This window comes from Diplotaxodon limnothrissa, linkage group LG14 (genome assembly GCF_057381915.1).
Source record: "Diplotaxodon limnothrissa isolate DT_005_m linkage group LG14, D_limnothrissa_male_GT1.1, whole genome shotgun sequence".
Taxonomy (NCBI): Eukaryota; Metazoa; Chordata; class Actinopteri; order Cichliformes; family Cichlidae; genus Diplotaxodon; species Diplotaxodon limnothrissa.
The window spans coordinates 30,060,406-30,084,449 of record NC_140609.1 but is presented as its reverse complement, the minus strand read 5'-3'; the positions used below and the strand labels follow the sequence as shown (position 1 = coordinate 30,084,449).

At 39.8% G+C, this 24,044-nt stretch overlaps 1 protein-coding gene across 1 annotated transcript in view; it reads left to right on the top strand.

Annotated features, from left to right (window-relative positions):
- Positions 1-24,044, top strand: part of rpa1 (replication protein A1) — a 31,540-nt gene that overhangs the window by 653 nt on the left and 6,843 nt on the right. The window contains exons 3-13 of the mRNA XM_085370339.1: positions 2,534-2,612; positions 2,896-3,004; positions 3,160-3,248; positions 3,397-3,471; positions 5,249-5,366; positions 6,683-6,785; positions 6,916-6,984; positions 7,317-7,509; positions 9,555-9,691; positions 11,810-11,958; positions 21,901-22,030. Coding sequence (XP_085226465.1) covers positions 2,534-2,612; positions 2,896-3,004; positions 3,160-3,248; positions 3,397-3,471; positions 5,249-5,366; positions 6,683-6,785; positions 6,916-6,984; positions 7,317-7,509; positions 9,555-9,691; positions 11,810-11,958; positions 21,901-22,030 — 1,251 coding nt within the window. The remainder of the gene's footprint in view (positions 1-2,533; positions 2,613-2,895; positions 3,005-3,159; positions 3,249-3,396; positions 3,472-5,248; positions 5,367-6,682; positions 6,786-6,915; positions 6,985-7,316; positions 7,510-9,554; positions 9,692-11,809; positions 11,959-21,900; positions 22,031-24,044) is intronic.

Sequence of the window (24,044 nt, the reverse complement as noted above, 5' to 3'; positions counted from 1 at the left end):
AATGGAGGCCTGCACGTTTTTAACTTAACCCTTGGATGCACAACTTACCAGTACCTACACTCTTCCACGAGTGGGGTCAAAAATGACCCCAAATAGAAACAATGCATTTTGCTATAAACTCGGTTGTTATTCTTCAAAATCTTTAAAACGAAGAGTTGTAATATTTTCATATTTGAGGTATTCCTCATAAAACATGTTTGTGACATGAGGCCCTTTACATTTTTATTTATTTTTTCATAAATTTTAAGAAATGGCAGTTTTTGTATCACTTGTGTATGCTTGCTCGGCATATACTGCAGAAGCTGGGCCTTCCCTCTGAAAGGCACAAGTTGTTCAGCCACTGTAACACAATCACTGAGAATAAATTTCTGCCTGCAGTTGACCAGGAACAGGCCCCATATGTAGCTGAAAGCTGCCATATGGTTTGTTTTCAGTCGGTAGGCTCTGGTCCTCTTGTCATCAAAGTGCAAGAAACGTCAAATATCTTTAAATCTTTGAATTGATATAGTGGCCTTGTACAATGGGTTATGCAGAGGACTCCCAAAAAGCACACCGACTGGTACATCCCAGTTCTTCTCACTTCCTGCAAAAATGGTCAATCAAATGAAGGCCGGAGCTTATGTTTGATTATATTTTTCCACTCTTTTCCCCTGTCTGTGGCTACTCTTCGTGCCTCCATGTTTGTGTATGACAGCACCTCTTCTATTATATTATCAGACATGAACATCTTCCACGCATCTATTGGGGAGACAGTACTAAACCCAACTGCAAGCCCTGGCCGACTAATTCAGAATATTGTGGCTAGAGCAGTAAGAGGGGCTCATTCTGTTAGACTCAATATCCATTTGCTCTTCAGAGGACTCATCAGAGGGCTCCTGTATCTGACTGGCCTTGTTAAGTGGGGGGGACAGTAGTCTGGGTCCTCTACATCTGAGATGTCAGATTCTGAGTCAGTGCCTCTGATGGGCTCTTCATCCCATCTGTCCTGGATCATTTGTAGGTCCACAGGGATCCTAGCTGGCCTCATAGCAGCCATGCTACTTTAAATATTAAAAAAAAAACAAAAAAAAAAAAACATCAGAAAGGACAATGTTTGAAATGCACAGGAAACTATAAACAGCGCTGCACATAAATGGTCCGCAGGTGCGCATTTGCAGAACCAGATAAGAAGTTGGAATGCGCGTTTGCGAACATAAGATGTTCTGGAGGAGGACAGACATTTGTTCAGAACTCTTAAAGATGTCGAAAAAGCAAGCTCCGTAGGCAATTACTTTGGTGTTTTTCCACAACAAAACAAGCGCCTATTCTCTGAATTTCCGGGAATACTTTTATTTTGACAGCGAATGCGCACCTGCGGACCACTTATGCGCAGCCCTTACTATTAATCACGTATGTTACTGTGTAAAAATTAATTCTTGATCCATCAGAAGTGTAAGTGGGTCAGTCAGAGTTGCTAAGAATGAAAGTTTCACAGAAGATTCCACAGGAACTGCTTGGGGTCATTTTTGACCCCGCTTGTGGAAGAGTGGGGTAGTGATACAAAAACTGCATTTTTCTAAAATTAATGAAAAAATAAATAAAAATGCAAATGGCCTCATGTTACAAACATGTTTTATGAGGAATACCTGGAATATGAATATATTACAACTTTGCATTTTAAAGATTTTGAAGAAAAACAACCCCTGGGGTCATTTTTGACCCCACATGTGCATCTAAGGGTTAAAGCTGGTTTCTGTCCCTGAAAGTATGTGTAGTGTGTGGGGTCGAGATTTTGCGTCAGTTTTGAGCCCTCTTAACTTAGTAGCTAAATATATGTACAGGGCTGAAAAGCTCTATTAAAAACTGCTGTCGGTTCGACTGTTATTGCCTGTGACAGGAGCACAAACAAACAATGGGACACTGGATTTTCTGTCTGTTTTCCGATTATTTACTGAAAAAGTAAATAATCAAGTCACACGGTTGGATGCTCTGTTGGGAGTTTGTCGATTCATTCCACGTTCAACTTGTGGCAGTCCTTTTTACTGAATTTATAAAAATCTAAATATCAAACTGAGGTATTTCAGTTCATATCTTATTACTTGTTTTGATGGCCCTTGACAGTTCCCCCTGAACACATACTTTCCTGCGGTTATGTTATGAGGGCTCAAACATGTTTAAAAATGGTAAAAGATTTGGTTAAATTTTTTTAGGGACTGACCCCTCTTAAGGGGCATGTCTGACAAATCACTATAAGACTTCAAAAGGCTAGTTTCTTAGTTAAAACCTCTCTCTGAGCAGTGACTTTACTTAAGAGGAAAGACTACAGGAAAACCATCCTTACTGAATCCATCTCACTGTGAAAGCAGCTGGGAATAAGGAGTACAGGCCCATAGGCAATAACTAAATATCCTCTATACTTTAAATAATGCAATCACAGAATGTGTAAGTTTACATAAGGGACACAATATTGGTCAAAAAATGTGTTTTGTTTTTTTTTTTGTCTTTTTTTAAAATTTTATTTATTGAACAGTTTTAATCATATATTGTTTTTCAGAATATTCGCAAGCTTGATGGAGGAAATGGTCCTTCTCGCTTTCGGGTGATGATGAGTGATGGAAGGCACACTCTGTCATGTGAGGTTTTTATTAAGTTTATTCACTGATGTATTTTGCATTGAAGTTTTAAACATGTTCATGTACCCATTCTAACCATCTGTTCTAAATTATTGAGAGTCACGAGTTTTCTCTGACAAATCTCTTACATGAAATTCCATTTTAACTGGCTTTTTTAAAAGATGTTCTACTAAATTGACTACTTGCATGGGGTTAAAGACGAAGCTATTGCTCTCAAGAGGCTCTTAAGTAGGGGGAACCTGGGTCACTCTTGTCTGACTTTCCTCTCTTAAACCATCTGCAGCATTCATGCTCTCCACCCAGCTGAACCATATGGCTGAGGAAAACATACTGGCCCCAAACTGCATCTGTAATCTGAAGAGACACGTGACCAATATACTGAAGGATGGACGGTATACACATTTTCTGCACATTTCTTTTTTTTTTTTCTTTTTTTTTTAAACGTTCTCGACTTAATGGAAGCAAGCAGGCCTTAAAAACACTTAAATATGAATAAATACGGAGCAGAGGGCTGTTTTCTGTTGTTAATGGACATGTCTCATTACAGACGAGTAGTAATCATTTTGGAAATTGATGTCATTAAGCCGGCAAAAGATGTTGCCGGTAGAATAGGAGACCCTACTCCTTACACTGAGGGTAAGTCTTTGAAATATACTTCATTAATATTACAGCAGTGCTCAGTGAATACGCTTATGAAGTGGGACTAATTTAGAGATGCATTAGTCACACATAATGGGTCATACTGTTACTGCAGGGTAACACTAATGTCAGGTCTTTCTTACAGGGCAAAGTAAAGGCCCACAGTCAGCTCCTGTCCCTGAAAACCGACCCCCGCTGCAGCCACAGAACAGAAATGAAGGTGAGTGAAAGGTTTATTTTAATCTTGAAAATGAATTCAAATTAATGAAATCTTAAGATTTGTGTGTGTGTGTGGGGGGGGTCATTGTGACATCACCCATTGGCTTTGGATTCTACATTTTGAAGGTTTAACACTGTCAGAAGTTACCTTTATGTGGATGAAAGGGTGAGATTTTTAATGTATCAGCTAATACTAGTTTAGTGAGCACGCGGCATTCATAAACTAAGTGCAACTCGCAGACACACACTGGCTCATTAGTGTCAAGGAAGGGACTAAAAAAACGCCTGTGTTGGTACACCTGCCAATCAGTGTGGTGTTACCCCTAATACAACTGTCCAGGTGGTTGAGTTATGTAAAAAAAAAAAAAAAAATCCCATTCAGAGTTGTTGTAAATGGGGAAACTTTCCTTGTGATCAAAATCTTTTTTTGTACGAGGGCTAGGGCGTAGCTCAGGAGGTAGAGTGCTGCATAGGATTTTTTTCTTTTCTTTTTTTAATGCTGCAAAATTGGGCATTTAAACTTGACTCAGTTTTGTGACCAGCCTCAAGTGGCACCTGGAGGAACTTCAACTTTTTCCATGTTTACTTCAATTTTCAGCTCTGGAGGTTGTATATGGGAACAGAAAAACACACTGTGAGCATGTAGTACATAAAGGACCACCAGGTGGTAGCATTTTTCTGTTGCTTTGTGGTATTCTGGGTGACCCACAGATTTATGGGACTTGAGTAATTTTGACAACCCCATTGTGAAATATTTTTCTTTTTAGCTGCCTCAAATGTCCTATTATTGACACACATCTTCCAACTGTCTTGTTTCATGTTACTGTGTAGCATCATGAAATTCAACAGCTACTTGAGCTTGTCTAGATGGAGAGCTGATTGTGCCTGCGTGTGTCAATCACCATGTTTATCTTCCTTTGACTGAAAGCGCTACTGAACAAACATGCAGCAACACAGGCTCGCAGGAGAGTGTGAAAGAGATGAATGAAGTATTGAATTTGCTTTTGAAACACTGTCACTTGATCATGTCAGAGATGAGCAGTATATCACAGCATAGCGGACAACTTGGACCAGGTGAGGTGTGCAGTCCAGCTATCATAAGGGTTTTGCTGTCTTCCAGTGTGTCATAGCAGGTATTCATCCCTCTAATCTGCCGTGTGGGAATTGAGGTTGTGGCAACCACCCTCCTCATCAGCGCAGTCATTGTTCATTTCTCTGTGTGTGCTGCTTGATCTGGGGGCTTAATTACCAGAAGTGCAGTGGTTGGCAACGCGGGAGGACTTAAGTGGACACTTTGAACTCTAATCCTCCGCGTGAGACGCACACAAATCAAATGTGCAGCGCTTGTTCAAACGGAAAATCTCAAAGTCAGGCAGCACCGCTCTCCGGGGGAAGAGCAGCTCCAGTTTGTTATAGCATTTCACACTCTGCCCTGATTCTGTGAAATGTGAATCATCCTTCTCACCAAAATGCTGGATCACACATCGCCAACAACTTGGCTTGACAGGATTTTTGTTTCCTCTTTGAGTTGTTCCTGCTTGCTAGTTTCAAGAGTCAGTGATGGTAAATGTACTTTTAAGTCAATGGGTTGTTTTTGTTGGGTTTTGGTGGGATGGACTTCTTTCTCATGATACGAGGTAATTACAGTGATCAAGCAATTGCAATCCAAAGAAACTGGATGGTTTCTTTTTGTAATTTGTTTCTGAATAATGTGCCTCTCTCATGACTCTTCATCACTGCTCTTCATTGATCATTTATTTTTCTCCTCATTCCCTCAGCAGTGAACAGAGGTTTAAACAGAGACTTTGGGAAGAAAGCTCCATCTGTTATGCCAAATACTCCAGGGGGAAGCTCCAAAGTTGTGCCCATTGCAAGCCTCAACCCCTACCAGTCCAAGTAAGTATTGTTGCCAGTCACGTTAATCTCTAAATGCTATATATTTGATATTTCTGGGTCAGCAAAAAGGCATTGTGTACATATGGCAAAAAACTGAATGTCAACCAAAGAAGTATTCATGTGAGGAAAGGAGGCCATCATTAAGCCAGCTGTTTGTCAGTGCAGTTAGGAAATGCAAAATTAATACTTGGGAGATGCTGTTTGTCAAGAAATAGCAGAAAACCAGGGAACAGCTGGCACCAAAACCGCTTTTGAGTCATTAATCCAGTAATTTTGAACCCGATAATTCCTAAACATTATTGCAGTATTTTTGCTAAACCCTAAATAAAGTAGAAGGTATAAACTACAATTACATTTCAATCCTTAATTCAGTCCTTAATTATCATAGTTATTGGTGGCCAATTTAAAATAGCCAAACCCGTGTTTATCACACTGTCTTTGGACTGTGTAACCGGAAAGAATCCACTTGAACAGAAGAACATGCAGTTTCCTTGAATTTATACCCAGGACCCTCGCTGCCCTGGGGCAGCAGTGCTAACCACTGTACCACTATACTGACAATGGAATTCCAGATCCATAACTTTGGAATAAGGATGGGATCTGAGGGGTGGCTTTGCGGGGCTCGGTACGAAGGGGGACTTGCCGTGGGTGTCGATGGTGATTGGTGGAAACTCTGGACATATCCTGGGGCCCTTCTCGCTGATCGCTTCAGCTGTGGTGCCATGACTGATGGAAGTAATTATGACTCTAAGGTTCACAATTCTGTGACACGCAAATGTCAAATAGCCAAGACTTGGTCAGGCTCTACAGTGTAACGACAGTGTTGCATGGAACACGTGTTTGGAAAACTTTTTGGAAGGTCAGTTTCAGTCTTAAAATGGATCAAGGAGACTACAACCCAATATGAATGTATGCATGTTAGACTGCACAAGCCTTTCCAACAACCAACACAGGCACTACTAACCATCGACCAAATCTTACAGAGGAATGCCAGTGCAGAGCTCATACTGCTGGCACAATTAACTTAATATTAGGCTAATTAAAGTACATCTGTTATTTTCTTTCTAAATGGTAATCAAAATGTCTGTGAAAAACCTGTTGCAAAAGAAGCAAGTAAATTAAACGGGTTTAATGATGTTATTGCTCAGTGATATTTATGCAAAGGTCTTCTAGGGGGCAGATGTTTAAAAGGGCACAATACCAAGTGCATGAATCCCTACATGTGTGTGGAGCTGACATCTGGGCTCATAAGGTGCCCGAAAAATGAAGAATGCAGAAATGATAAGCTCAGATTTTTATTTTTTTTTTTGTAATAGGTGGACGATCCGCGCTCGTGTGACCAACAAGAGCTCCATTCGTACGTGGAGCAACTCTCGGGGGGATGGCAAGCTATTCTCCATGGAGATTGTTGATGAGAGTGTAAGTGTATTTGTACTCTGACTGTTAATTTTTGTGTTTAAAAAAAAAAACCCACCAAACATCTCCTGATTTAGAAACCATTTGGACATATGTTTTTTGTTTTAAATTAAATATTTATATTTTTCCACAGGGAGAGATACGAGTGACTGGTTTCAACCAAGAAGTGGACAAGTTCTACAGTCTTATTGAGGCTGGCAAGGTGAGATGTTCCTTCAGATAATGATTCAATATGTCCTAATTATTATGCCAAAACCGCCTTTTACTGCGCCGTCAAAGACTGATTTGGCTGTAGATTGTGCTATCAACAGCTGCCAGTACTTTGTGAGTTAAAACCACAGAGACTATGAATGAGTCATCTGGCTGCACTGTACCCATACAATAAGCTGCTTATGATCATCTGCCAGCCTTTGTTGATCACCTCTCCCCCTCCCACTGACTGCCTGAAGTCCTATCTTGTTTGCACCATTCAGTCAGGTGAAATGCTACCCAGATCTCTGATTAACATGTGGTTCATCCATCTGTGTGGGCCAGGTCTACTACATCTCCAAGGGCTCCCTTAAGCTCGCCAACAAGCAGTACACATCAGTAAAGAATGACTATGAGATGACACTCAATGGCGAGTCCACCATTATCCCCTGTGAGGACAGCTGTGACGTTCCCATGGTGCAATGTGACTTTGTCTCTATCGGTGACCTGGAGAACAGAGACAAAGATGCTATTGTTGGTAAGGAGTAGAAGTAACAATCTAGACAGGAATTTCTGAACCCAGCATGTGTCTTTAAGGTCCCACATAACTGTGTCAGTTCTTTCTTTTGTTCGCACAGTTTATTTTGAGAGGTGAACTGATAAACAGCCTGCAGCCTTTAACTGCAAATAAATGGCACTTTGTGTGAAAAAGAAATCAAAAGTGCCTTTGCATATTCCTGAAATATTATCAGCAAAAAACTCAAGTCTGGTTTTCCTGCTGAAAATTAGACTTGTGACAGTTTATGTTTTTATTTGTCAGTGTGTTTGTGGGTATTTGCAAAGTCCAGTGAGTGAAGCTGGCAGGTTGAAACTCTCAAAGTGCAATACTGTTAAGAAGACGGGCTGTATAAACATAAAAATTTAGCCTGTAGTCCTCATAAATATATGGCAAAGGCCGATCTGTTCACCAAGTCTTCTCGTCAGACAATATCCATTCATTTCATTAAAGCCTCTTAATCCTTCCAACATGTTCCCCAAAAAGTACAGAGAAAAAAAAACTGGACATCTATCACATGAGAGAGGTGTGTCATGTGTGTCTGAGTACCTCAGAAGTTGGAGACATAATCTAACATGCAATGAATTAATTTGTATTGGTGCAAGGCTTTCATCAGACAAATGGTTTGTGACAGAGAGAGACACAACCTCACCTAGGAATTGGCTGCGCAATCAAGCAGTCGGTAATTAAGAGAAGCACAATAATCAGTGCAGCAAAAAATCGTAAAGGTACATCAGGATTTTTTTTTTCATTAAAAGATTTCGGAAAGTCTCAACTGGCTAAAATTAATTCTGAAAAGAAATCCTACACTATGCTGACATTTTTCATCTTAAAGTACAAAATATTGCATACAGCTTGCTACACCTGTCATGAAAGAGAGCATGTTTCTAAGAACACATGCAATAATTTTTTACATTATTTTTAAATCATTTGATTTTTGATATTGGGGAACCATTTGGTATAAGCTTGATTATTCAGAATGGGCATATCTAAATCGTTGCGATTGACATTTTACACCCCCTTATACCGCAGTACTTTAGGAGGATGATATTTTTAAATGGTAGCCATGTTTCCCCAATCTATTTCATGAGACATTAATTCTGATGTTGCCTTATGTAACCGGAACAATAGAGCAGAATTGCATAACGCAGTGCACAGGGGAGCGATAATGTAATTTTCAATCGGTGAGCAAACTGTTCACCAAACTGCAGGTGATTATGAGGCCTAAACGCATTACATTTCTCTTAACTACTGTGTATTACAAAAAGCACAAATCAACCAGCCGGTGTTCTGAGCCCAGCTCCAACAGAGGCGTTCCCGAGCGCCCAATAATAAGTGATCATAAGGTGAGAATAAAGTCTGAATTGGAAAGTCGAACTGGATATGCTGGGAGGTTGAGGTAATTACACTATACGAGCAGACAGATAAAAGTGGTATTAATAAACCTGATGACAGTAATGGCCTGTAGTGCAGATTGACTTTGGGCCCTATGGTAAGAAAATGAGAACCTGCTGTCATAGGCAAAGTGAGGCGGTAATAAGAAGCTGGCTTGTAATTCTTTCAATGGAAATTGCTTTTTGAGTAACTTCTCTTCTGCCTGCTAGGTAGCATCAAGAAGTTTTGTAGTGGTTAAATGTGTTTAAAATCCTCGGTGGCTCAGAGTTGGAGTTTAAAAATGACTGCTGATGGAGATGCCGGTTTACTGTGCTTGATTGCGTTAGTCAGTTAAAGCCCTTTACTGATTTCTCTCCAATATTATGGATGCAAGTTCCTGGCGTGCTGGCCTCTGACGTCTTGAATGAATCGCCAACTGCCAATTTGTGCCGTAAGCTGTGGGACATGGAATGACATGTGTGTGGATGTAATTGTGTATGGGGAAAAAAACAAATCAGACACAGTATTTATTTGTTTGTGTGTTGTTGTTTTTGTGTTTTGTGCTAGATACTTGTGATTCACAGCCTACAGCAGAGTTACAAGGATGCGGAATAGAAAAACAAATGCTCTCTGCTTTGTATATCCTTTTACAGATGTAATTGGAGTGTGCAAGAGTGTGGACGACATATCCCGCCTGACAACCAAGTCCAACCGTGAAGTGTCTAAGAGAACACTCAGTCTGATGGATATGTCTGGGAAGGTGGTGACTGTCACACTGTGGGGAGAGGAAGTGAGTATGGACTTGACAAAAAGTACAAAATGTGTAATGGAACGTGTGTCTAGACTTTTCAAATAAGTGGTGAAAGTCATTAACAGGTTTTCAGTGCATCAACATGTTAAAGCTTTCTTCTCAGAACAATTTTCTTTCCAAAAATTAATTATTACCTGAACTAAATTTAAGCAGATGGTTTTATTCTACGTAGGAGGGATAAAAGTAGTTGGTGTAAATGATAGATACTGGTCTAAAGCTAGAGCCCAGTGACTTGTAAAGCAAATGCCTACGCTAAATCATCCTTGTGTGCAGCTTTTAATCCTTAGTTTTTGGTTAGAATTATGTCAGAAAGGCGTTGAATGAAAAAGGTTCTTCGGTGCACTCGGTGGTCACAGGTGAACAGCTCTGAGCACTGATTTAACAGTGTGCGTGTTGCGTGATAGAAGGCAATAGATTTGAAGTTATTGACTACATTTCCTGTCACTGTGTGATAAAGTAAGCGTGCTCTTGCAGTTGATTTTTACCTGTGGCTCAGAGGGACTGCGCTGAGTTCACCACCAATTCTTTTCCTCCAGACAAGAAGCAGTGTTCCCTGTATTTGTTCGACATTTACACTTTCTCCAGAGGGATTCAGAGAACTGCACAAGATGTATAGTTTATAAAGAACAATAGATTTGCCAAAAATCAAGTGTTGGAAATATTTCCCCCAATATATGAAAGATTTACTGTTGCGCTGCTCTTCTTTCTTTGGTTTTATGAGCTGAACAGCAAGTGTGTTTATAGTTTTATCTTGTTAGAAGGCAAAATATGTTTGACATTTGATTTTTATTTATTTACTTTTTTTTTTTACCCTGCTGCTGCCACTACTGGGGGAAATCAGACCTCTTGTAATCCTTAGTTTCTAGTTTTAAGGCAAAAACAATTTAAAGTTATGGCAAAACTAATTGAATCCAAAATGAAACCACATAACCAAAACGATAAAAATATAAAGTGAGGGTGCTGTGTAAAATGTAGATTAAAAACATACATAAAATTATATGCAAGTCTCATAATCAAATGTTCAAACTGATAGATTAGGTGGGGGGGGAGTCATTTTGAATTTGATAGCATCAGTATAACTCAACATCTTGACACAGGGCCATGTTTACCACTGTGTAGTGTCCTTTCTTTTTTTAACAACACCACAGTCTCAGAACTGAGACCAGCTGTTGGACCTTTGGGAGAGAATCGTTGTCCCGTGTTTGTCTAATATAGGACTCTAGCTGCTTGACAGTCCTGGGTCTTCTTTGTTGTACTTTTCGTTTTATGATGCTTCAAATGTTTTCAGTTGGTGAAATATGTGTATTGCAGGCAGGCCAGCTCAACACCAACCTTTTTCTGCTATGAAGCCATGCTGTTGTAATATCTGCAGTGTGTTTTAGACTAGTCTTGCTAAAATATGCAAAAAAAACCCCAAAAAACAACAACATATATAGCACATATGTTGCTCTAAATCCTGTATGTACCTTTCAGCATTGATGGCGTCCTCCCAGACGTGCAAGCTGCCAATTCCACAGGCACCCGTACACCCCTATACATTCAGAGGTGCAGGTTTTTGATCTAAGAGCTGATAACAAGCTGGATGGTTCTTCTCCCCTTTAGTCCAGTGACACAGCATGCATGTTTTACAAAAGAATTTCCAGTTTATATTCTTCTGACCACAGAACAGCTTCCCTGTTTGTCTCGGTCCATTTTAAATGAGCTTTGGCCCAGAGAAGACAGCAGTGTTTCTGAATGTTCACAAATGGCTTCTTCTTCGCGAGAGAGCTTTTAACCTGAATTTGTAAATGGCATGGCAAACTGTTCACAGACAATGATTTGAGGAAGTGTTCCTGAGCCTATGGAGTAATTTCCATGACAGTCTCATGCCTGTTTTTAATGTGGTGCCGCCGGCCTGAAGATCATGAGCATCCAATATTGATTTTCTGCCTTGTCCTTTGTGGACAGGGATTTTCTAAATCTTTTGATGAACCTCTGCCCATATTTATTTAAAACCATAAAAGATCTCTTTGTCCAAAAACACGTATATCTGATGTTGTCAGTTTGCAAAAATGAAGGAGAAAGCAAATTAAATATTGTATTTCTTTCTTTTCATAGGCAGAAAAGTTTGACGGATCTAGCCAACCTGTCGTTGCCATTAAGGGGGCAAAGCTTTCAGACTTTGGAGGCCGGTCACTCTCTGCATCCTTCAGCAGTACTCTTATGATCAATCCAGACATCCCTGAGGCATATAAGCTCAGAGGCTGGTAAGTAGGCTCGAGTTTCATAGATAATGCAGTGTAGAAATTGCTCATGTGTTCTTGCAATCATACAAAGTGGCTTTGCAGCAAGTGTAAAATCTGGTATATATTTATTGCCATAAGGCTTTACTTATTTTTTTCACAAACTTAAAGACTGCTTCATAGATGCAGATATTGGTTACAAATAAAGAACTCTAAGGATTTAAAAGGCAGCTTGCATTTCCCAAGTTGTAAGAGTACATACACTGATTCTCATTATCAAGATTAGCTTTCCCCCATTAGCCACAATTTGGGGGTTGCTTCAGTGAAGCATTAGATAAAAATGAAAATCACATTTAATCTATGAAAATGTGTCTTTTGCTCTTCTAATCGCCTTTCAGAAGAAACGAAATCCCAACTGATTTCTGTGTGATTATGTTGATTGTAGCATATTTTTTTCTCTTGCTGTGTGCGTGTGTTTGCGTGGCTATGGTGTGTGTATATGTATGTTGTTTGTGTGTGTTTTCACTTGAACACATACAGTTATGTGGAAATTAGCCATAAAGTGTGTCTTCATGGCTCTTTCTGTACATGTGGTCATGTGTGTTGACGCTTAGCTGAATTTATTAAGAGGTGGATGCTGAGTTATAGAACAGTATCCTGACAATATGTCTGTGAAGGTTCTCAGTCATCCAGGTCATCGTAGTCAAAGGAGCTTGGAAAGAAAAGCGTCTGGACTTCTTTAAGTTGCTTGAAGACGTTTCACCTCTCATCCGAGAAGCTTCTTCAGTTCTAAGGTCAAATGGTGGAGAGTCCCAGATTTAAACCTAGTGGGAGTGACCCCCCACAGAGGGACAAAAGGACCCCCTGATGATCCTCTAATCGCCTGAGCCAAGGTGTGAAACTGGGTGTAGGTATAAGGTGGGGCCAGGTTTCACAATGAACACACCCGAAACTCTGGCTGATTGGGACCCACACCCGTTTTCACACCTTGGCTCAGGCGATTAGAGGATCATCAGGGGGTCCTTTTGTCCCTCTGTGGGGGGACACTCCCACTAGGTTTAAATCTGGGACTCTCCACCATTTGACCTTAGAACTGAAGAAGCTTCTCGGATGAGAGGTGAAACATCTTCAAGCAACTTAAAGAAGTCCAGACGCTTTTCTTTCCAAGCTCCTTTGAGTATGCTGACAAGTTTACAACATTTTTTTTTTTAAATATTATTATTATTATTATTTTTTTGCATTATGTGCCAGGTTTTCAATTATCCCCTAGTGTTCAACATGACCTGAAATAGCCGTGCACTTTGTGTGAGACGTGAGGTGGGTAGTATTTTTATAGGCTGCGCGTTAGTTTGTGTTTCGATTGGCACATGATTGATACATGAGGCAGTCCTCACATGGACTAAAGAGGGTGGTACTTAACCTTACTCTTGCACTGTGGCGCACTAATGGATCTGTCCTCTGTATTGATCCTGCTTAAGCAGGCTGTGTCTGACCCCTCCTCACTGACATGAAGGCAAATGTCTATGTTTGTGAGTGGAGGGCCAATCGATTGTATCCAAAGGGTTTTGTTTATTTACCTTCCAATACCAGTGTCTGCTCTACGCTAAGAAATAAGACACTAAACAGTTGAAATTTATTTTGTGACAAGTCGGCGTAATCTTTTCTTCTGCCTTATAAAATGTGACTGGGTATTTATACTCGGGACCTGATCTGCATAATCGGCGCAGTGAAATGTGACTCTCCTTTGCAGGTGAGAAGGCAGCAGACGATAAATTATGCTCAAAGTGGCTTTTTAATCTAATGTATAGGGTGATGGTAATTTCTTTATGATAGTTTTTGAACAGCCGCTGGCTTCTCTGAATATTTTAGATCTCATTTCTCAGAATGCCAACTACACTGAACTTCTCTGAAGTTGAGCATCATCAGGACCACTCTGGGGTCCTACGCTTTCTTTTACTTGTACACCATGAAGTCCTTAATCGCATTTCCAGACCCTTGCAGCAGACTTTATACACTTACTACATTCTCTCTTCCCTTCTCACGAATGGAAAATGCCAATCCTGACTCATTTGTCAAATGAAAAGCATTGACAAGCATTGGTAGACAGTACCATTACATAGCTTATCTGAAAATGTAGCCTTAACTGTCTAAAGCTGTGAAGATGAAAATAATTGCTTGTTATAGTTATATGATATATTTGTAAAGGCTATATCCAAAATTATATCTAGGTAACACGAGAAGAAATTTCTCTCTCTTGTACCACTGATTGCTGTGAAACGTGTAACATGGATTTTGTGCTGTTGATAAACTTGGGCCATGGTTACAGACTGTGTTTCTCTCTCTTTCTGTAAGCTGAGACATGAAATTCACAAACAGAGATAAGGGAAGGAAAAACAATTAAACTCTAAATTAATCTTTTGATAATTGTTTTTTCTAATCTCGCACAGAAGAGAATCCAAAGTGTTCTCTCCATCAGCCAAAAAAAAAAATCTTTTAAATGTGCCAAGGCTGCTGAAACATCATTGTTTTACTCCTGCAGAGGCATCTTAATTTGATTGTGTTTTGGCGCAGACCTTTGGGACCTTCTCAAATGAATAGTCTATCCTTGGTGAGCTGTTGTCTCAAACTCATGCAGCATATTAGCAGTGCTGCTCAGTGCTTGCCAGTGGTCTTATATAGAAAGCTGAGTAGCATTCCTTTGGCACACTAATTAATCTGGGAGAGGCAAAAATACAGTTTAGGGCATATGTATTTGAATATTGACAGTTTTTATTTTCCATGTTTACCAAAATACATTCAAGCTAGTTACATAAAGGATCTGAGCTTGAAGTACAGATGACTTTAAGCTTGAATTTAAGGGCATTCACATCCCAATTAGATGACAAGTTAAGCAATTAAAGTTCTTTAATGAGAAACCTTAGGGTTTTCAGGTGACCAAAAGTAATTGGACAACTGTTACAAAGGCCATTTATAGGCAAGTTTGGTGTGTTCCTTCATTAAACATGTAAAAGGACTAGATTTTATTCCATGTGTTCCAAGCTGTGTTACAGTGAGCCCAAAAAAGTCAAACTCGGGAGAGATCTGGCAAGACAGCTACCAAATTGACAGTCAAGTAGACTTTGCCAGGCTTACCAGCAAATATGTTTATTTTGGCCCCTCAATGTCTACAGTGAGGACAACAGTGGTGAACACAGAACACTTAATTTATCTTCATAACAGTAGGCTACTTATAAATAGAAGACCTCATACAAATAAAAACATTTCACAAGATCGAAACCAGTCATCAATTTGGTAACAGTAAGGTCAGGTAAGACTGCTTTAAATAAACTAGAATTGTCTTAAACCAGAATGATGGTACAAGACTATGAAGAGGACCTGGAAGTGCTCACGATCTAATGTGCACAGCATCTTCTGTAAAACATGGTAGAGCAGTGAGATGCATGGGAATGTTTGGTTTCCTGTGGGACTAGGGTCACTAGTGTTTCTCAGTGATGTAACAGAAGACCAAATGCCTTAGAAGTATGAAGTATATAAAGATCCACTGTCTGCTCATTACAGATGGGCATTAACTCAAAAAGTAATGTTAACATAACCTAAGAGCTTTTGAAGTCGCAACAAAGCAGAAATCTCCAGGACTGAAAAATGAAGCCAACATGCAGTGCCAAAAATCACAGCCCCTCTAGTAGAGCTGGGCGATATGAGATTTTTTCATATCACGATATGTTTTTTTCATTTCAGGCGATAACGATATCTATCACGATATAAGCCAAATAACTATATTTGTAAGATTTAAATGTGCCGTTGCTCACAAGTAAAATGTGAAATAATCAGCAGCTTGTTTTTATTTAAATATTTATTTCCCATAATAAATTCAACAGGGTAGATGTACTTAAGGAACATGAGACTTTTTCAGATAAATAAAGGCAAATATTGCAAACTACACAAAAGGCAGCCGCTAAAGCGTTTAAGTTTCAAAATAGAACAAACAAAACAGACTAAATTGTCAATTCCACATAGAAACAAAATATTAATTCTAAAAATAAATCTTAGTTTGTTTTACAGAAGAAGAGACAAAATTGACTAACTTTTGTCAATATCAAATAAACTGAGAACTAAAAGGAAATTCTCAATCTCTCCTTGTTGTATAGCTGAGCTTTTCAAACAGTTTTAACAGTTACTTTAGTCTGACAAAAGCCGAATGACGAATTAGCGCTTCCAGTCAGAGACTGAGGCTACATCCACACGTACACGGGTATTTTTGAAAACGGAGATTTTCCGTTTTCGTTTTAAAAAATAATCCCGTCCACACATAAAGGCAGAAATGAAGGAAAACGCTGCTATGAACATGCCAAAGCAGCAGGTGGCGCTAGATTCCTAACCGTGCAGAAAGGTTGGCCAATCAGAAGTCTAGAAGCCTCGGTGGGAAAAAGTAAACAAAGCTGGGGCATAGAAGCAGAACCGAGTCGTATATGTGGAGGGACAGTAACTGTGTGTATATGTAAGCATTTAAACACTGCAGAGAGTAGAATTAACAGTAACAGTATTGTAGAAATTCATTTCACCGAAACAATAACGTGGCGCACAGTGTGACGCATGCACCAGTTTATTGTATTTCCAGACTTGCTTTCGGCACAATTTACAGTGCACGCTACTCTGTTTTTTGTCAGACTTGAAATAGCCGAAATACCTTCACACTACGGAACTTCTATGGCTCTTCCGTTCGACAATCTCTCCGGCATTGGAACCATCATCTGTTTTCTCTTCGGTCACGCTCGGTTGATTTTTCTAGTCGGCACACTCATTTCCTCCATTACCCGCTGGCTCCATTACCCGCTGGCTGCTTCCCAAACAAACACACGTGCGCTTGGCACTTGTGCTGTACCTAACAAGTCACGCGACGTGACGCTGCGGCTGTGATTGGTTCGGCTCTACGCTACTTAATTTGGATTGGCTGACCTTTTTTTTTTTTTTTTTTTTTTTTTTGAGGACAAGAGCGGCGAGGTCTATCGCGATAGCTTAATTTCTCTATCGAGTAAAAGTTATATCGCGATACATATCGTTATCGTTCTATCGCCCAGCTCTACCCTCTAGTGGCCACTTGAAGCTGAATCCCCATAGTCCCATGTTAAAATGCCCAAGTTTAAGGCATTAAAATGCACATTTACAGTCTACCACAGACAACTTTTTTTTTTTCAATAAAATGCTACTATTATATTAGCTTACTTAAAACTAACAAGAACATGCTGTTTACGTATCTCTGTGAACAGTTTATATGACAAGATTTTGGGGAATAGTTTGTTAGTAACAGGCGAAAAGTTAAGTGCTTCAATAAGTTATATAAATCTAAATAAAATAAAAATGCATTATGACAAAAAAAAGTGTTCACTGTAAGCTTATTTAGTCTAAAGCGGCACTTTTGCGATGACGAGGTTTCCAGCTGTCTATAATTCCCAAGAATCCCAGCATCTCCAAAGTATTGGTCAGAATTTAATCTTACTTAAGTAATTGGTCTTCACCCAGATTGGGCCATTTTATGGGAAATAACCTTAGAATTGTGATGAATTGTGAGTCGGATAAGCTCCTTTAAAGCAGAGTCCAAACCAGTGGGTGATGGCACTGTGGCTACATCCATCCTTTATATACTGGTCTATAATCTCAGACCAGTCAAGCAGCATTGGGCAGAAAGACCAATACACAGCAAAAACACATGAAGACCACTACAGTGAAAACCCTGGCGAAGCATCACAAAGCAAACCCATCCTTTGATGTTGACATGTTATTGACTACAGGCAACAGAGTGCAAATGACTACAGAGTCATTTGCATTGCCTGCAAATGACTCTTGACAAAGTACTGAAATTGAGTAGTTTATTTATGATTATATTAATTTCTTATGGTAACAGAGGGTTTCATATATTTTGGTTAACCCTTTGAATTAAAGCTGAATTGCAGCTGTTTCTTCTAAACTCTATTGGTGATTAAAAAGACCAAAAAAATATCCCTGTTAAAACATTTCATGACCTTGCTGGAGAATTCATTTATTTTGGTAACAATCCAGCACTAATATTCTTGGCCTTCTGTTAGTCTTAGATGTTTGTACCTTGTTCTGAGACATCAGAGTGAAGGCCTACGCCCTTTGCAGGAATCTCCAGAATCAGACTTCACATTAGCATTTTTTTGTATCTAAATGTGAAGTTTTGGTTGTCCATTAGGTGGCAACAGCACATTTAGATCGCCTTCCTGTCTTTTCCTAAAATGTCAGGTGGTGTAGTCCCTGTTCTGACACTTTTGTCAGGTTTATACTTTTTTTTTTTTTTTTTTTTTAAGCTGTCAACCTCAGACATTCGTCATCAGCTCATTTAGTCACAGTCCAAACTGACATTTTCTGTCTTGCATATTGTGACTACAGCATTTGGATTTGTGCATAGCGCATATGTAATTAGGCCAGCTAAGATGCAAACAAATTTGAGCACAGTTGTGTGGAGAACATGATCTATCATTGAATTGACTGTTATGTTACCATAATCTTTAACTGTGCTGTATTGATTTGATTTAGAAAAAAAAAAGTAAAATATGTTGCTTGGACGTACAATGTACAGCTTATTGCACCAGCAGCATCTGTTCTTATATAACTATCATTAGGTTACAGCTTTAAGTGTTTAAGGTATGTGCTAACTAAAAATAAAGACAAGATGATAGTTTATTAAATTTTAATGAAATTTGCAGATTGTGATCTGTGAGTTTAATAAACTCAGCTGTCTGCTCCTTGCTATCTAAAATATAACAGGACACTGGAGTATATTCTCGAGCATCTCACACTTCTGATAATCAGTTGTCTGCTTGACGTTTATTCAGCTGTGTAAAAAGCCAAACCGATTTACTCAGGAACAAATAAAATACTGAAAAAAGCCAAACAATAACATTTTTAAGTTATCTAAGTGACTTATATATCATGTTTAACCTGAGTAGCGAAAGACCGTGGTGGGTTTTAAAACGATTTGCCGGGAGTCCGGTGTTCTCACCGGCTCTAGTGAGCCTTGAACCCCGGCTAGCTATCGAGCTGTTGGATAACAGACGTCTTCGAAAACGTTGGAGCGCTTTTGAAAATATGTGGTGTCTTGATAAACTGAGCAGATATTTGAGGTTTACACAGCTACATTCTCTCCTGAAAATAAGTTAAATGTTTATTTTGTGACCCAGAAAGAATAATAAGAGTAATATTAAAACTAACTAGTTGCCGCCATTGTTGGAAACTGAGCTGGGCCGCGCTATGAATTCTGGGATAGGTTGGGCCACGAAGTATACACCCGGACCCATCCTTCAAATCTGGGGAAATGAAGGGCGCATTTGTCGGAGTCTTCGAATTTGGACAGTCTTTGTCGTGTCGCTGTAACGTAATCGGCCTACAAATGTGGGCACAGGAGGATGTGGTTCCCGAATTTGGACACAGCTACGATACCGGACACTGCTTCTTCTTCTTCGGGGTTTAACGGCAGCTGGCATCCTTGTACATGCAGTGCTGCCATCTTCTGTTTCAGTCCGTTATTACACTCTTAAATTCTACTATTTATTCCTGTGTCTTTTGGGATCTTACAAAGCTTCAAACGACGCGTCAACTATTAAATTAGTCGTCAACAATTTTGATAGTCGACGTAATCGTGGCAGCCCTAGGCTGGAGCTTAGTCTTCCACCATTACTTCATGTCCCTTTATCTGACATGTCCCCATTCCTGTACAGTGATACTTGACATGTCTGTGTTATGCACATTCATGCGTCTGCCAACCTCCAGCCAGATATCATGGTGTTCTTGTCTTACTGAAACCACTCTGCTCCAGGCCTGGATCTTTCCACTCTCACTTGTCTGTTGCACATTTTCTGCCAGACTGAATTTGCCCTCTTTTTGTCTTCTTTATCACAACCACTACTTTTTGTGAGCCATTTCTGTTTCCTGCAGCAGATTTTCTTTTTTAAAATGAACTCAGTCACTATTTTCTTCTGGGTATTTGTCTATCAGGTTACCAGAGAAGCCATGTGAAGTCTTGCTATTCTGCAGTTTTTTCTTTTCTTAAATATTGTGCATTTGCCTTCTCTGGCGATAATTTCTTTAGAGACATTAATCCATGCCAAGGAATGCCATCTGTTTTGTCATTTGATTGGTCAGGGGAAGCTCCTGATTGGATGCAGACAGAATTGGGTACACTGGTGAGGAAATTGGTGCCACTTTAAGGAATTGTTTACATTTGTTAGGAGGAGCTGGAAATCGACAACCTGTGTTTCGCTTGGGCCGCAGTGTAAAATGTTAATGGGGATATTTTCTATTAGCCATGCTTGTCAGGAGCACAGCAAGTTCTCCCTGTATTTACAACCCGGCCTTGCCATTGTACGCTGCTCTGCCCTGTGGCCAACAGATTACGAAGCTGTATTGATCTTGGTGACCGTTTTAAACTGCCCCCCCCCACAAGTGCATTTTACCCTCATCCGTCTTCTCAGTCTACCTTGCCTTACCCCCCCCCCCCCCCCCCCCTTTTTTTTTTTTTTCTCCCATCGTCTTCCCTGAATTACCGGGATCACTAGATGAAAATGGGTTTCTGATATCACCGTAACAGCCCTGACCCTGGCCAGCTCATCAGTCCCTCTGCTGTTGATTCATTTCACAAGCCTCTCAGCCTGCCTTCCCCTCAGATGAGCCGTCCCTGCTTTGACAAACACAAACGGATTCTCTGCACAACAATTTTTTTTTTTTTTTTTTTTTTTTTAAACTCAACTGTTAAATAGACAGCCTGCAGTCTGTTGATAGTCATGTGAACAGCAGCGTATTGTGCCTCCTGCCTGGGTTGGGATGTGTTAAAATGAATGTTGCAGTCTATAAGTGGGCTTCTGCACAGCAGTGTTGTGACGAGTCGAAATATGTTACATATAATTTTATCAACTTACCATGGTGCATTTACTTAAGGGAAGACCACAGATTGTACACATCAACATGTTTTTCCATAACTGCATATGTATAAAGCTTTTCATGCCTCCAGAGGGAGCTACACAAAAATCTTATAAAGCACTACAAATTATGTCACTTTTCAGGCTGAAGACTGTTGTAAAGACCCCTATGATTCCTTATTTGGTGTGTAGACCAAAGGTTATCTTTTTTTTTTTTTTCCCCTTCCCCCACAGCTGAAAGTGCTCTTATGAAAAAGCCTGGTTGGGAATGCCTGAGAGTCCCTTGGAGACTCTGCACTAGCAGTATTAACTTTTTGACTGTTATTCAGCACCTTTACAAGTGTGATGTGATGGTTGGTTGGTATTGAATGTGTCCTGCCAGTCCTCCACTGTGAAAGCTGAAAATATTTTGGCTATTGGAAATCAGAAAAAACGGCAAATGCCCAGTGCTGAAAAGATGCTCAACCCCTTGTCACGGCACTGACGTTTTTAGAATCTGTAAAAAATGCGCCGCTCCCATTTCAAACTGTAAAAATGCTTTCCAGCTTAGGGGTAAACGCCTTTGATGTATTAGTGGAGTGATCAAACTGTCCATAGAGAGAATTGCATAGAATAAAATATGAGCTCTGATATTATCAATTATAGTTTTTCTTTTACTTTTACTGTCATATAATTCAGGAATCTAGTGAATGTAATAAAAAGATATACTTAACACAGCTTTTATCATAAAATCAGTGACAGAAAATTAAATGACAGCTATTTACATAATCAAATAAGCCATTTTTATTTAAACTGGAAATATTTGTTTGTCAAATGTGAAAATGCTTTGTTTGTCTTGGTCCTTTGTGAGTGAATTTAAAATGCGTTGGCTTTGAACTATTAGTCTGACAAAATGAGCAATACACATTTTAATCACTTTTGCAAATTTGTAGTCCAAACAATTAACTAAAGAATAATCGAGAGCTTAATCAGTAATAAAACCATTTATTCGGGTCAAATCAGCAGCAACTGGTATTTGCTGTATTCTACACAGGTATGACAAGGAGGGGCACGCTATGGATGGACAGTCTCTGACAGAGGTGAAAGGTGGCAGCGGGGGAGGAAACACCAACTGGAAGTCTCTATCTGACGTTAAGACTGAGCATCTGGGACACGGAGACAAGGTACACACACGCACGGCTTTGTGTTGACACACACACATTAAAGATATGGTAACCCCAATATTGTTATTCAAGGTTGCCTCTTTGAAGATATTCAAGGACACACTGAAAGGCCGCTGTTGAATCCCAAACAATAAATATGAAATGCTCGCAGTCAAAATGCATTTGTTATTAAAAATCCAAGGTGCATGCTGCATTTCTGTATAGGCTTCTGTATTGTAGCTTTTACTTCTAGCTCTGCTTTGCAAACCTGAAGCAAAAAGGCTTTGGAATCGGCGTTGTATAAAAGCACTGCACCAACACGTACAGTGGGGCAAAAAAGTATTTAGTCAGCCACCGATTGTGCAAGTTCCCCCACTTAAAATCATGACAGAGGTCAGTAATTTGCACCAGAGGTACACTTCAACTGTGAGAGACAGAATGTGAAAAAAAAAAATCCATGAATCCACATGGTAGGATTTGTAAAGAATTTATTCGTAAATCAGGGTGGAAAATAAGTATTTGGTCACCTCAAACAAGGAAAATCTCTGGCTCTCACAGACCTGTAACGTCTTCTGTAAGAAGCTTTTCTGTCCCCCACTCGTTACCTGTATGAATGGCACCTGTTTGAACTCATCATCTGTATAAAAGACACCTGTCCACAGCCTCAAACAGTCAGACTCCAAACTCCGCCATGGCCAAGACCAAAGAGCTTTCGAAGGACACCAGGAAAAGTATTGTAGACCTGCACCAGACTGGGAAGAGTGAATCTACAATAGGCAAGCAGCTTGGTGTGAAAAAATCAACTGTGGGAGCAATCATCAGAAAATGGAAGACCATGTGGATTCATGGATTTTTTTTTTTCACATTCTCTCTCACAGTTGAAGTGTACCTCTGGTGCAAATTACTGACCTCTGTCATGATTTTAAGTGGGGGAACTTGCACAATCGGTGGCTGACTAAATACTTTTTTGCCCCACTGTATGTGCGCTTAAAACCGAATCCTACAAAAGTTCCTAATCCTAATGCAATATAATACATTGCCTTGTGGGTGTCTCCTCCATAGCCCTGTTGTATGTTCTTGGTGAAAGTCACATTTAATTCTAGTGCTGATTAGATTCTACATTGGCTTTATTCTTTGCCCATTTGTAATGTAATTCCTTGCCCTCAAATAGGTAAAGTAATATATGTTCAATTTCCTCGTTTTTTTCATCAGTGCTGTTGAGGGAAATGGAGCTCAGTGAGGTGTATAAATTCTCCAAAATGGATAATGTGACCTGTGCTGAGATCTTAATTTGTGTAGTTTAACATAATTTAACACATTAGTAATCATCACAGTATGATGAAAACGCCCCATAAAACTGGGACAATTAATAGATGCAAGCAGTTATGAGGGGATCAATGAGAACAAGTTTGAGACTGTAAGGATTGATATTCTGGCTACGTGGAAGCTTAGGAAAGCAAGGAAATGCTTCAGACAAAGTACAGGAGTGAGACTGTTAAATAAAATATACTTTGTTTAAGGAGTAATTGTGTTTTAAATAGTGAGCATAAGTCAATTAGTAACCCCCGTCAAACATCTACTGTGCTGAGATGAATGATTTCAAATTACAAATAACGCTATTGGTTAGCAGTGGTTTACACATTTGCCTCACAAGCAGAAGAGCTCCGGTTCGATCCCAGTAGGAGACGAGATCCCTTTTGTGTCCTGTCTGGAAGGGCATTGAGGATCTGCCAAAACATGAGGAGCTACTTACTGTGGTGACCCCTTGTGATTAAGGGTGCAGCTGAAAGTATCTGTTCCTTCTTCTTCGTCCATCAACGCAACTTGTTGATGGATTTAATCTTTCTAACATTTTTAACACACATATTCAGCCAGTTTCAGGTGAATTTCTTTTGGGCACATGATGAGGCTCTGTTTTGACAAATGAGGTTTGTCCGGTCTTTAACCCTCTGAGGCATCCTATACATAAGGGCATGGGGTCAGGCTTTCAAGGCCGCACCCAGAGAACTTTGTTGCAATTAATTGTTGCCGTCAC